General features: G+C 41.5%; 1 protein-coding gene and 1 non-coding gene across 5 annotated transcripts; one reads left to right on the top strand and one right to left on the bottom strand.

Moving 5' to 3' along the window:
- Nucleotides 1-772: 772 nt before the first annotated feature.
- On the bottom strand, nt 773-7,099 carry nasp (nuclear autoantigenic sperm protein (histone-binding)). 4 transcript variants are annotated; one of them, XM_010796371.1, is made up of 15 exons: nt 6,927-7,099; nt 6,484-6,534; nt 6,282-6,395; nt 5,779-5,859; nt 5,413-5,519; nt 4,395-4,757; nt 4,119-4,162; nt 3,970-4,040; nt 3,706-3,779; nt 3,178-3,366; nt 2,820-2,983; nt 2,611-2,700; nt 2,425-2,499; nt 1,810-1,941; nt 774-974 (listed from the first exon to the last, which is right to left on the bottom strand). In XM_010796371.1, the coding sequence occupies exons 1-15, from the start codon at nt 6,962-6,964 to the stop codon at nt 936-938; spliced, it is 1,632 nt and encodes a 543-aa protein (XP_010794673.1). In that variant the 5' UTR covers nt 6,965-7,099; the 3' UTR covers nt 774-935. The 4 variants fall into 4 exon arrangements, with proteins under 4 accessions (XP_010794676.1, XP_010794673.1, XP_010794674.1 ...); XM_010796372.1 differs by lacking the exon at nt 1,810-1,941; XM_010796373.1 differs by lacking the exon at nt 4,395-4,757 and having other exon boundaries at nt 6,927-7,097.
- A 1,475-nt stretch (nt 7,100-8,574) lies between these two features.
- Nucleotides 8,575-8,647, top strand: trnam-cau (transfer RNA methionine (anticodon CAU)). The gene has a single exon. It is a non-coding gene; the product is annotated as a tRNA-Met (tRNA).
- The last annotated feature ends 2,195 nt before the right edge of the window (nt 8,648-10,842 follow it).

Genomic DNA, 10,842 nt, shown 5'->3' with positions numbered 1-10,842 from the left:
CTGTAAACCAACAGCTGCGCAGTGGCCACTGGAGGGTGCCAGTGCGCACTCTGCCCAGATCAACTCAGGTCCTCAGTTCAACACAGGTAAACAGTAGTTGCTTACTAAACAGCAGATTAGCTGCTATGACTGGTTTTTTTCTGGCTTATGCAGTGTTCGGTAGAGTAAAGCAAGGAAGTAAATGACAAACCAGATTGTATGTGTTTCTGTAAAATTGAGGGGGAACCTGGAGTTGTGTGTACATCTGGTTACAAGATGGAGATGTTAGACTCAGACAAAAACCATCACTAAATATTTAGTTGTGGTAGGATATGAACATAAGGGAACACACTTTTAGAGAAACTAATGACCATCATTGCACTGGAGTATTTATTATTGAAACACTGGGGGCTCAACAGAACATAAACAATTCTTAAATGTCATGCCGTTTGTTTACCTTGCGTCTTGTCACCAGCTTCTTCACATCCTGCGTTTGTCCACATACAAGCAACACTGCAATTTTCAGTTACACAGCCCTCAGGAGTGGAGTATCTGCCCCCTTAAGTCCTGCACCAAGAGACCAGTCAGGGTTAAACACTAAAACATCTCTACATCAGGGCACAACACATGATCATTTGTGAAGGTTTATACAAGGGCTCTGATCTTCATCTGCTGAAGACATTTACTTTGTTGGAATTCAAATCAAGTTGAGCAAGATTAAAGGTGCAGCAGCAAACTGTTGAAGCCTGATACAAGTTCCAGTAAAGCTAAAAAATAAAAAGCCAACAACAAAATTACATATGCAAATTCTTTATTCATTTTTACTACAAGTATACAAAACTGGACAGACAAATCTATGAAAATGGATCTTATTTACAGAAACAAAAGTGTTGAAGGTTGAGGGGCTGGACAGGCATGCTGTGCTGGTTTCAGAGATCAGGAAAGAGGCGAGGATGTCACGCTGAAGACCCCACAGCGGCCGACGAGCTGGCAGGCTACAGGACACAAGAACACAGTAAGTTATTATCACAAAGGCAAGGCTGAGCGAGCCGCCTGCTCATCTCAAGAAAAGTTGCAGACTGCTGGTGTGTCTGCAGTTTTACCAAGCTTGTAAAAAGACTTCGGACAGACTTCATTTGTTTCAGTAAAAAGACAGTTCCACAGATATGTGAACTTAGAGTAATGAAAATAGGAAGGTTTGAAGCTTGTCCAACAGCTAAAGACAACCACAGTAACAGCCAATGCTGCATGTCCACTTACAAATGCCCTGTGGAAGAACACCATTGTATTTGGCTTCCATTACAGTAAAAGAAAAAGTTACTTAAAGTAACTTGGGGGGGGGGGTTGGGGGGGGCAGGTGGGGGGGGCGGGGGGGGGGGCGGGGGGGGGGGGGGGGGGCGCGGGGGGGGGGAAGCCCATCTTAACTTATTTTGCAGAAAGACTGGGAAGCCCATCTTAACTTATTTTGCAGAAAGACTGACAACCAGCAAGGGTCAAAGACAAACATTTTCCCCAATGCAATGGTTTCATCATGTATGACAACCCATATGAGTCTAGTCATCAAATTACCAAGGACTCCTCCCAACTTCCTTGTGGGCTTTTGTGCAGTTTTAATAAGCCTTCCAGAGAAGTAGACCGCAACATGCCAGCTTTTTCAGATTACTTCATAGTAAGAGGGGGACTGGAACTCCACCAGAAACTATATGAAAGTAGTTATTTTCTGTTTGTGGAGACATCTCTCATCAAAGCAGGGTAGCAGCGTCACAGCAAAAACTTCAAGTTGGAGTGCCGTCTTTGAAACTCATATTAAGACATGAGCCCATCACTCGCCTCCTGTGATTTGCCCTCCTGGACTCCTTTGCCGTTGCTGGCACTAGAGTCACCGCTGCCATTAACTGTGGCTTCCTGTTTCGCTTGTTTAGCATCAGTGTCCTTTACTGGGCTCTCCTCCTCTGGTTTCCTCTGTGATGAAACAAAAAACCGGTGAGAAGGAGGGGAAGAGAAGACTGGAAGAGGGAAACCAAATATGGATATGTCACGGTCAAACACTGTGTCATGCACACACACTAAAATCAAAAGCTTTGTTTACAGCACTAAGCCGTACCGCAACCACATGAACCAACAGAAGTCACCGTTCACACAAAAACCAGAACACAGGCTAAAGATTGACATGAGCAGAGCGCCATGACATCCCGACAACCAAAGCAGGCAAGCACGTTGACTTTTCAAAATTGAGGGCAGTACATGGCCAGTTTTAACATACAGGTTATTGTTCTGCCAGTCAGATGTCAGGTTTGGATTTTTAAATGATCAAATGGTTTTGTTTCAGAAGGCAGAATGGACTGAAAAATCATGACTGGCCTTTGATATGTCAGAGGTATGAAAGTTGCAGCAATCAAGATGGAATAAAAGTAATACATTTGTGAATACTTGAGCGGAGCTTACCTTTTTCCTGACTAGATGGGAGATGTTTGAGACTGCCTTGGAAGACGAGGCGCTGCCAGACGATTTAACTGTGATCTGAAAAGGAAGAGTTTGTTTTGTTTTAAAAAGAAATGTAGGATCAGTTTTATTTCAGTCAGTAAGCGAAGCGGTTAAACGTTTTTAAATGTCCAAGTACTATATCCTTACCTTGTTGACTGTTGCAAAAGCTGAAGCTGAAGATGATGAAGGGCCACCATTTTCACATGAGAATGCAGATGATGAGGTTGAGGCTCCGCCCTGATAGAGGTCAGTCGTTAAGCACTGAAAGGCTCGGTGGATTGCAAGCCAAGATGTAAAAATGCACTCTAACGTTTAAGACTACTTAACTGGTATTCAGACCATTGTCATGTACTCACTAGTGTCTGCTGGATGGCCTGGGAGGCAGCGCTGCCGGTTCTCTGGCTCTCCTTGGCATCCTCCACCTTTTCCTTGATGTCGGGCAGAAGCTGCTTCAGCTCGTCCATCTCATTCTTTTCTTCAGCCGCACCACCTGCTGCGTCGATCGCCTCCTGCAACATGGCTATACACAGACAATGTATGATGAGTACAATAAAACATAACAGGAATACTGCAGACCCACAGTTGCCATCAACTTTTAGAAGCAGTGCTGTATTGTTGTGAATAGCCTATCAGTAAGCTTATTTTCACTCAACTAAAAAGATAAAGACACCCGGCTCTGAAAAAAAAGCACGTCTGCAGAGAAAGACATCTTACCCAGACGGGTCTCGATGACTTTAACTGAGTTGTTGTAGTGCTGGATGGCCTGGCTGTACTGGTCCATGTAGCACAGTGTGGTGGCGACGTGGTAGTGGGTCTCAGCCAGCAGGCGGCTGTGGGGGGGCAGGTGCTTCAGCTGCAGGGCAAGACACTCCTGGAAGTCATCTAGCGCCTGGGGATAGTTTCCTGGGGAAGGGAGCACGTGACAATAGGGTCACATTTAGCTGGCTCTGCAATGGTACTAGTTGCCACTCTAATGGAAAATGACATTTGCTATATGTTCATGTTACTGGTATGTTGAGTGAATGCAATATATTTTAACCTGTATATAGTGGTGAAACACTATTGAACCCTAACTTGGCAACAATAATTATGGATAAAACAAAAGTTTGGTGAAGAGCAAAAAAAAAAAAATTCAACAAGCCACGGCAGTATTAACATTAAGATGTTCTTTGAGGGGAGGGAAAAGGAAGGCCAACAAGTAAAAGTGACAAGTCCATCCTGGAAATGCTACATGAAACGTACCCGATTCAGCACTGACTTCTCCGAGTTTCAGATATGTCTGGGCTGCCATCAGCTGGTCATCTTTGCCTTCCTTTCTGTGGTGGTGAAGAAACTGAATCAACGGCAAGACCACTTTGCCACATTATATAACGTCCTAAAAGTCTGACTTTGTATGAAGTGACCTGCTTGAACTCTCATGGACAGTATGAATCTTTTTAGCCACATGTTTAAAATGTTGTGCCATTGTTTTTACTCATTCGCTTCATCCAGCAATGTTGCCCTTACTTTTTGTAGATTACTTTAGCTACTTCCAGCATTTCCCAGGCCAACTGCAAATTGCCAACTTCTTCCTCTTCCTGAAAAGAAGAGGGCATACATCAAAGCAAAAATATTCCCAATCATTTAAAAAGAGAAAACAAAGAACGGGAACTTACCTGCCCATTTTGCTCTCCATCCTCATCATCATCATCGTCATCATCTGTTGAGCAAGAGGATAATTACAAAGGGCTATAAGCCAGTTTCCCCAAGTCGTGACTGAAGCTCAAGGCAAATACTTAAGTGTTTTCCAAAGGGTGCATTAGAACTGCTCTAGTGAGTTTCCCCGTCACCTTTTGTAACACCTTAATGTGACCCGTTTTAAATATAATGAAACGCCAAGATGGTGCTCCACCCTGCCACACCAAAGTGCTCTGCAACAGAACATCAACTGCCCTCTGATTCCTCCTCGTCCTGTTCATCCTCTGGCTTGGATTCAGCATTATCTTCTTCCTCTGGCATTCCATTGGTCTTCTTGTCGTTCTGCTCTCCTGAGTCCTTGACACCATTGGCTGCAGTGGATCTTTCTGCCACACCATCGACAGGAGCACCGGGGCTCTTCTCCACTCCGTTCACTTTTTGAACTGAACCCTTTTCCTTCTCACTCACAGGGGAACTTGATCCATTCACCACACCGTTCTCTTTTTTCACCTCAGGGGTGCCCTTTCCTTCCTCGGACTCCAATTCGATGTCACCTGGCTCAGTCTTTTCCGCCATTGCATCATAAACCTGCTTTCGTAGGTCATCTCTTGTTTCTTCTGCACACGAATGTCATGTGAAGAATAAGTTTACATTTGATATTTACCATCAAGCTCAGTCAATTTTGACAAACACTTGTCAGAAAGCTTTCAACTCAAGAGGGGAAAAGGAGCGATTGCTACCCCAACGCTACTTTAAAAAAAAATAAAAAAATCAGGGTTCATACAGTCACAATTACTCTCAGCGGTACCACTGAAAATGGGTTATTTTAACATGGAACAGGAAAAGAAGAAAAATACCACGACAGTTAAATGCCATTTTACATTTCATTATGATACAGTATGTATTATCATATTACTATTTCGGCGATTAGATAAAATATAAATTATATTTGATGCAACTTTAGTTACATTTCCTAAACTTTGGGAAAAATATTGTTTACCATAACTTTTCCAGGGCCTGGAATTAGCATTTTGAATTTCCATTACTTTCCCAGGTTTTTTTAATGACCGTAAGAAGCCTGTTAAATGTTGTTTGTCTTTAGTGGCAGTTAAAGTTGTATTTTATTGGTTTTACTGTATTTGCATGTCAGCTCAGTCTTACCAAACGTAAAGAAACATGTCATTATTAAAACAAGCCAATACAAGACTAAACTTCGGGTGATTTCAGATAGAGCCCCCCTTTACCTGGCAACCCTTTTTAATAAATACTGACCATCAAGATTGTTGGCACTCTCGATATTTGAGTTGTTCGGCTGATCCTCCTCCTCAGACTCTTCTGGGACTCCCTCCAGGGCATTACCAAGCACACTGTTTTCCATCCTAACCAAATCAAAAAAAGAAAAAGAGTGTCAAGTCCATAAATGTCACTCAGAACCTTATTCAACATTTGGCCAGAGAGCAATCGGCCTTTGAACTGTCAATGCTGAGGTTACACTGAAGTCTAAAGGTTCCGCCATACACAAAAAAGTACATAACATTTAACACAGTGATGCAACAATAATCAAATGTATATCAATGTTCATCAACATGACTTAATATAGTATGGAGTTTTAGAAGGAAGGCCATGCAATGATCATACCTGGCAAGCTCCAGGAGGGACTTCCCACACAGGAAGAAGGCCTCGCCACACTCCTCTGCAGTGTCCCCATACTTTGCAGCCCTGGCAGATAAACAGAAGTGTTAGGTGGAGTATGTTTGATCGTAATCAAGGTACAGCTGGTTGTTAGGTAATAACAAATATTTGTATTACATAATAATATGTATGGCCTTGCAGGCCGAGGCAGATAATTGGTTTTGCTTTTAACAGCGCCACGGCCTCCATAGATGAAATATTTATTGTCAAAGCATTTAATGTATTCATTGCTATCGGGATGTTAAGAGCATTCCATGGAATATAACAAAAAGTGTTTCTGAAGTGAATTACCTACCATACCTTTAATATATGTAGATCACCAGAAAACAAAACAAAACTAGTAAGAGGGAATACTACTACCTATTTTGTTTTTATATAAAGTTGTAAACAGTGTTTTGAAAGTTTGCCATGTTGAGTCAGTCACATTGCCTCGCTATGGATGCACTCACAGCATGCTGCAGGCGTCCTGGAAGACACTGACAGCAGAAACAACATCTCCCATCACTAGATGCCTGTTCCCGGTGCCAATCAGCTTCTTTGCCTCCTCGGCAACGTCCACAGAGCTACAGTGAGGAAACAAAAACACGTGTATCTAAAGTAGTTGAATAGTAATGTTTAGAGATCGGCGGGGGTTTCCGTGGGGACACTCACCTGTCTGCTGCAGCTGCGGTTGAGGAGGAGGAGCACGGCTTCTCCTCCGCACTGCAAGTCAAATAAGTTCACACTTGAGTTAGGTTAATGCAAATACAAGCCAACTACCCTTATTCTGAAGTATAACTATAGTCGACACACCTAAACATTACTGTTGACTCTTAATTTCAGCTAAGTCTTGACATGTTAGCTGAGCTTTATTGTTGTTAGCACAGTATGCGTGTTAGCATACTAGCCTAACACAAGGGTGAAAGTGATGCTTGTTAGCCGCACTTTATGCCAGCACTCAATACATTTAACCAGCCACTGAGTGTTAGTAAGCAACCCAAGATGTCATGCAACAACGCAAGGAAGTTAACGTTAACCGTGTTATCAAGCTAAAAGCTACCTAGCTGTGTTTTCCAAGCGTACGGTAGACAGTGAGGAAATGAAACGAGTCATACCTCCCGTAGATTGACGCGGCTGACATTTCCTCTGGCATTTTTTCAGGACGGTAGGATACACGGTGGAGTGAAACAAAACGTACGGTGTGGTGGACGATAACAGATTTGCCTTCTCTGAGGGTCTTTGTTGGCGCGCTTAAATAGAGGAAAGACGGCTCCCTATTTCCGCTTAACTTAGAACGCGGGAGATTGGATTTAAAGGGGCCGCAGCAAGTATCAAGATGCATTCAGGACGCTTCGGGAAAACAACAGAATCGAGAGAGCGTACGGAACACTTGGTGTCAAAGAAAAACATGTTAGCGGTGTACTGATTGGCACATAACATTCATAAATCATACCAAGTGCATATTGTGTTTAATTTTCTATTCGATCAATATAATTTTAAATGAATTAGGTTGTAGATGCTTTGCCTGAGCTGGTGCCCCTATGTGATCTAGCATATGAGAACCTATATATTATTTTTACGCATAGATTACTTTGGTGGAATGTCGACTGTGTGATTTCGATGTTGAACTCGTTTATTTATAATGTTATTATTACCAAAATGGTTTGCTCTCATTTTACATGGGCACAAATGCTCTGCCAGACACTGGTACGATTCCAGCCTTGCCGAATCGCTTAACAAAAAACACTATTCATCATGATTTCCGACGTAGGCTATATGAATGGCATTGGCCTGAACATAGTACTATTTTATAATTTAAACTGGATATGAAGAGACAAATGGCCGTGATTTAATGCTGGCTAATTGTAATTTACGTTTATATATGTATAGGAAATTGTAATTAGAAGCATATTTCGTTTGCTGTTTAATTTGATGGGAAATATCATTCAAAAGAGAGAAAGTAAATAATTTCTTTCGTTTTTTTGCTTAGAAAACTAGGCAAACGCTCAATAAGCGAGATGACGTGTGGGGGGGAGGGGGGGGGGTACACTGTGGACCTCTGTGGACCTCTGTGGACCTCTGGCTCCAAATAAGTGGGGGGACGGCGATCCCCCGCGTCCAACGACTACTACACCACTGATATTACAACAAAATGGCAATGCACTTACCAGACTATAACAAAGTATGTCAGTCCGACCAAAGTTGCGACTCTCAAAGCAGGTGGCAGTCTTGGTAGTTCTACATGATTGGTCAAATCATGAGAGGGAACATAAGATTATTGGTTTCTCAGTTCTTGGTAGTTGGGGGAGGCCTCTGATTGGTCAAATCTTGGTATAATTACGATAGTGAAAGGAAACACGATGGACACTCGCATGCTAGATTGCTCAACCAATAGGTAATAACCTTTATATACAGTCTATGGTAATAACAAATAGATGTTTAGTTGTTTGACTTTTTGACTTGACTTGAATGTTATGTACTTATATGTTTAAGAACACATTTGACTTGATCGTAATTCATCGGATAGCTATAACTAAATCAGCGTGTCGAAAACTTCACCCTCAATTATTTTGAAATTAGAGTGGAGTAATACCTCTCGATTTGATAGACAAGCTTTTCACAAGTAGACATCGGGGTGTCCCACAGGTCCCCCTGTTTATCCCGTATATACTGTACTACGAGTACGCCTCAAAATAGATCATAACAATCATTATTTAATAATAAGAATTACAAAATAGAACCTTGCTTTCTTCCGCTTTCAGGGCCTCGTTGGCGCAGTAGGCAGCGCGTCAGTCTCATAATCTGAAGGTCGTGAGTTCGAGCCTCACACGGGGCATGTGTTTTTGTTTCATATAATCCGGCACTTTTTGTGAGGATGATGTTCGCACAAGGGGTGCTCGACACGGCTACAGGATCTGCTGTCCAATCTCCAATTTCCTCATCTAATCAGAATACTTTGCACTGCAGTCCAATTTGAGATTGTGCCTAAACCTAAACCAATCACGCCGTAGGATCACAATGGACGTAAACCTATCAGATTGCGTGGTGACATTGGACAGAGCCTCTCACGCCAGGGCTTCATAGGTGTGCCTGCTGGCTACTTAACTAAACAAAGTAAGCACTGACTGCACCCCTTAATGTGATGTATCTTCAGCGAAACGTCAATAAGGTGCAACTTGAGCGTTAGCTACTTTGTCAACTTAAACCAACTGGGACCTACCCAACGCCAGTTTAATTGCTTCTTGGTAGAAGTAATGCCGTATTATGTTTTTGCCCAAATTGTAACGTAAGCAAAGGTAAACTAACGTTCCTGAAACTGAAGGCACTGGTACATGTTTTCCTGCCATAGCTTACTGTTAACAAGTTACTTTAGCCGTCTAGTATGAGTTTGTGTTGACAACATCTAATTTTATTAGACAATATTTTGGTTCTTTTTTCCAGGAGCTGTTAAAATGCCTCTGCTATGATCCAAACAGACCAACAGGTGGCGCCCACGTTTCATTATTAAACAGTGTTTCCCTAAATCCCACTTCACTCACAACTATCAGTCAAGTTTAATTGACAAGATCTGCAAAAGTTATCTATGAAAACCATGACGACATGTTTTTTTAAGCCCACAACTAAATACATCGGAATTACTTTAATTCCATATAATTGTTATTGTCATTATCTTATTGCTCGTTTTCTTATCTGTAATAAGTTATTGTTATGTTGGCAGCTGCTGTACAGGAAACACGCGTTTTCAAACTACGCGGTATTTTGTAAGTATATTGAGTTCACATTTCAATTAAGATGGCTAATTGGGCTAAAGTGAGTGAGAGTCAGAGAGGGGAGGGGGCTGAGCCTCACGGTGGGCTCCAGACAGACATAGTGGCTGCAGATGAAGTTTTTCAGTCACACTGCACCGTGGGACTTTTAGGAATTCATATTAACCAGCCAGACTTTCTATCTCCTCACTGACATGTTGCGATGTTCCGTGCAGCCTTACAAAACGCGGACTTGCTGTGGGTGATTTTGTTGTATTGCGTTTTCCTCCCGGACCCTGGCTGCGGATCAGCCGATGCGGACAGCTGTCATGAGGTGAAGACAGCCTATATGATGCGGCAGATAGGCCCGGTGGAGCTGGTCCCAGACCGGCCGGGAGCAGGTCAGTGAGTCCCGCTGCAGACACCCGGTGGAAACACTGTGGAGAAACAGAAAATATTAATAACTGCTTTTATTGAAGCACTGTACTTGAATAGTCAAACTTTTGAGTTTAGCTATACACATTGTTTTACTTTAGAGTTAGTTTTTTATTACAAAATAACATATTATTCCCTTATTATAAATATTTGACAAGTATTAGGCTATATTTACTCTGCTGATGAACATTTTAAATGAAAAATATGATGAGTTTATAAATCACAGTGTATTGGCATTAATTAATTAACATGAACTCCACATTATAAACTATAGGCCTATGTATAATTAATCATAAATTGATACAAAAAGATGGCTGCTTTTGATTTGAATAGATGTATTTAGCTGATTACCTATTTATAATATCCTATTAAATGACCTAAAATTCTGTATTTTTACCAAACATTCCTTAATGAAGTAAATTATCCAATGTATTCCTTCAAAACCTGGAAATATATAAGCCCTACTACACACACTGCAATAAATATAACAAAGAATGCTATGAGTGTAAACCTGCTGTTCAATACTTGCAGATTAATGTAGTTTAGCTGAGTGTTGCAACTTTTCTTATAATCACTATATTTTCTATGTATTCTCTTTTTGATGTCTTAAATACAAGTAAACAAACTCAGTGTTAAATCAAACGTCATTGTATTTCATACAATCTGCTTTGTATCTCTCCTGTTGTAATACTTAATACGCATGGTTTGAAGTCATAGCTTTAGAAATGTGAAATTTAACGGATCTAAACTTTACAGCATAGGCTAACGCTTCTGAGGGAGAGAAGCTATTTCTGTTGCAAACTTGCCTTAAACATCAGTAGCACTTAAACAACTCTTGAAAGCATACTCG

The sequence above is a fragment of the Notothenia coriiceps genome, unplaced genomic scaffold (genome assembly GCF_000735185.1).
Source record: "Notothenia coriiceps isolate Sejong01 unplaced genomic scaffold, NC01 NC01_scaffold00037250, whole genome shotgun sequence".
NCBI lineage: Eukaryota > Metazoa > Chordata > Actinopteri > Perciformes > Nototheniidae > Notothenia > Notothenia coriiceps.
This window is presented reverse-complemented; position numbering and strand designations above follow the sequence as displayed.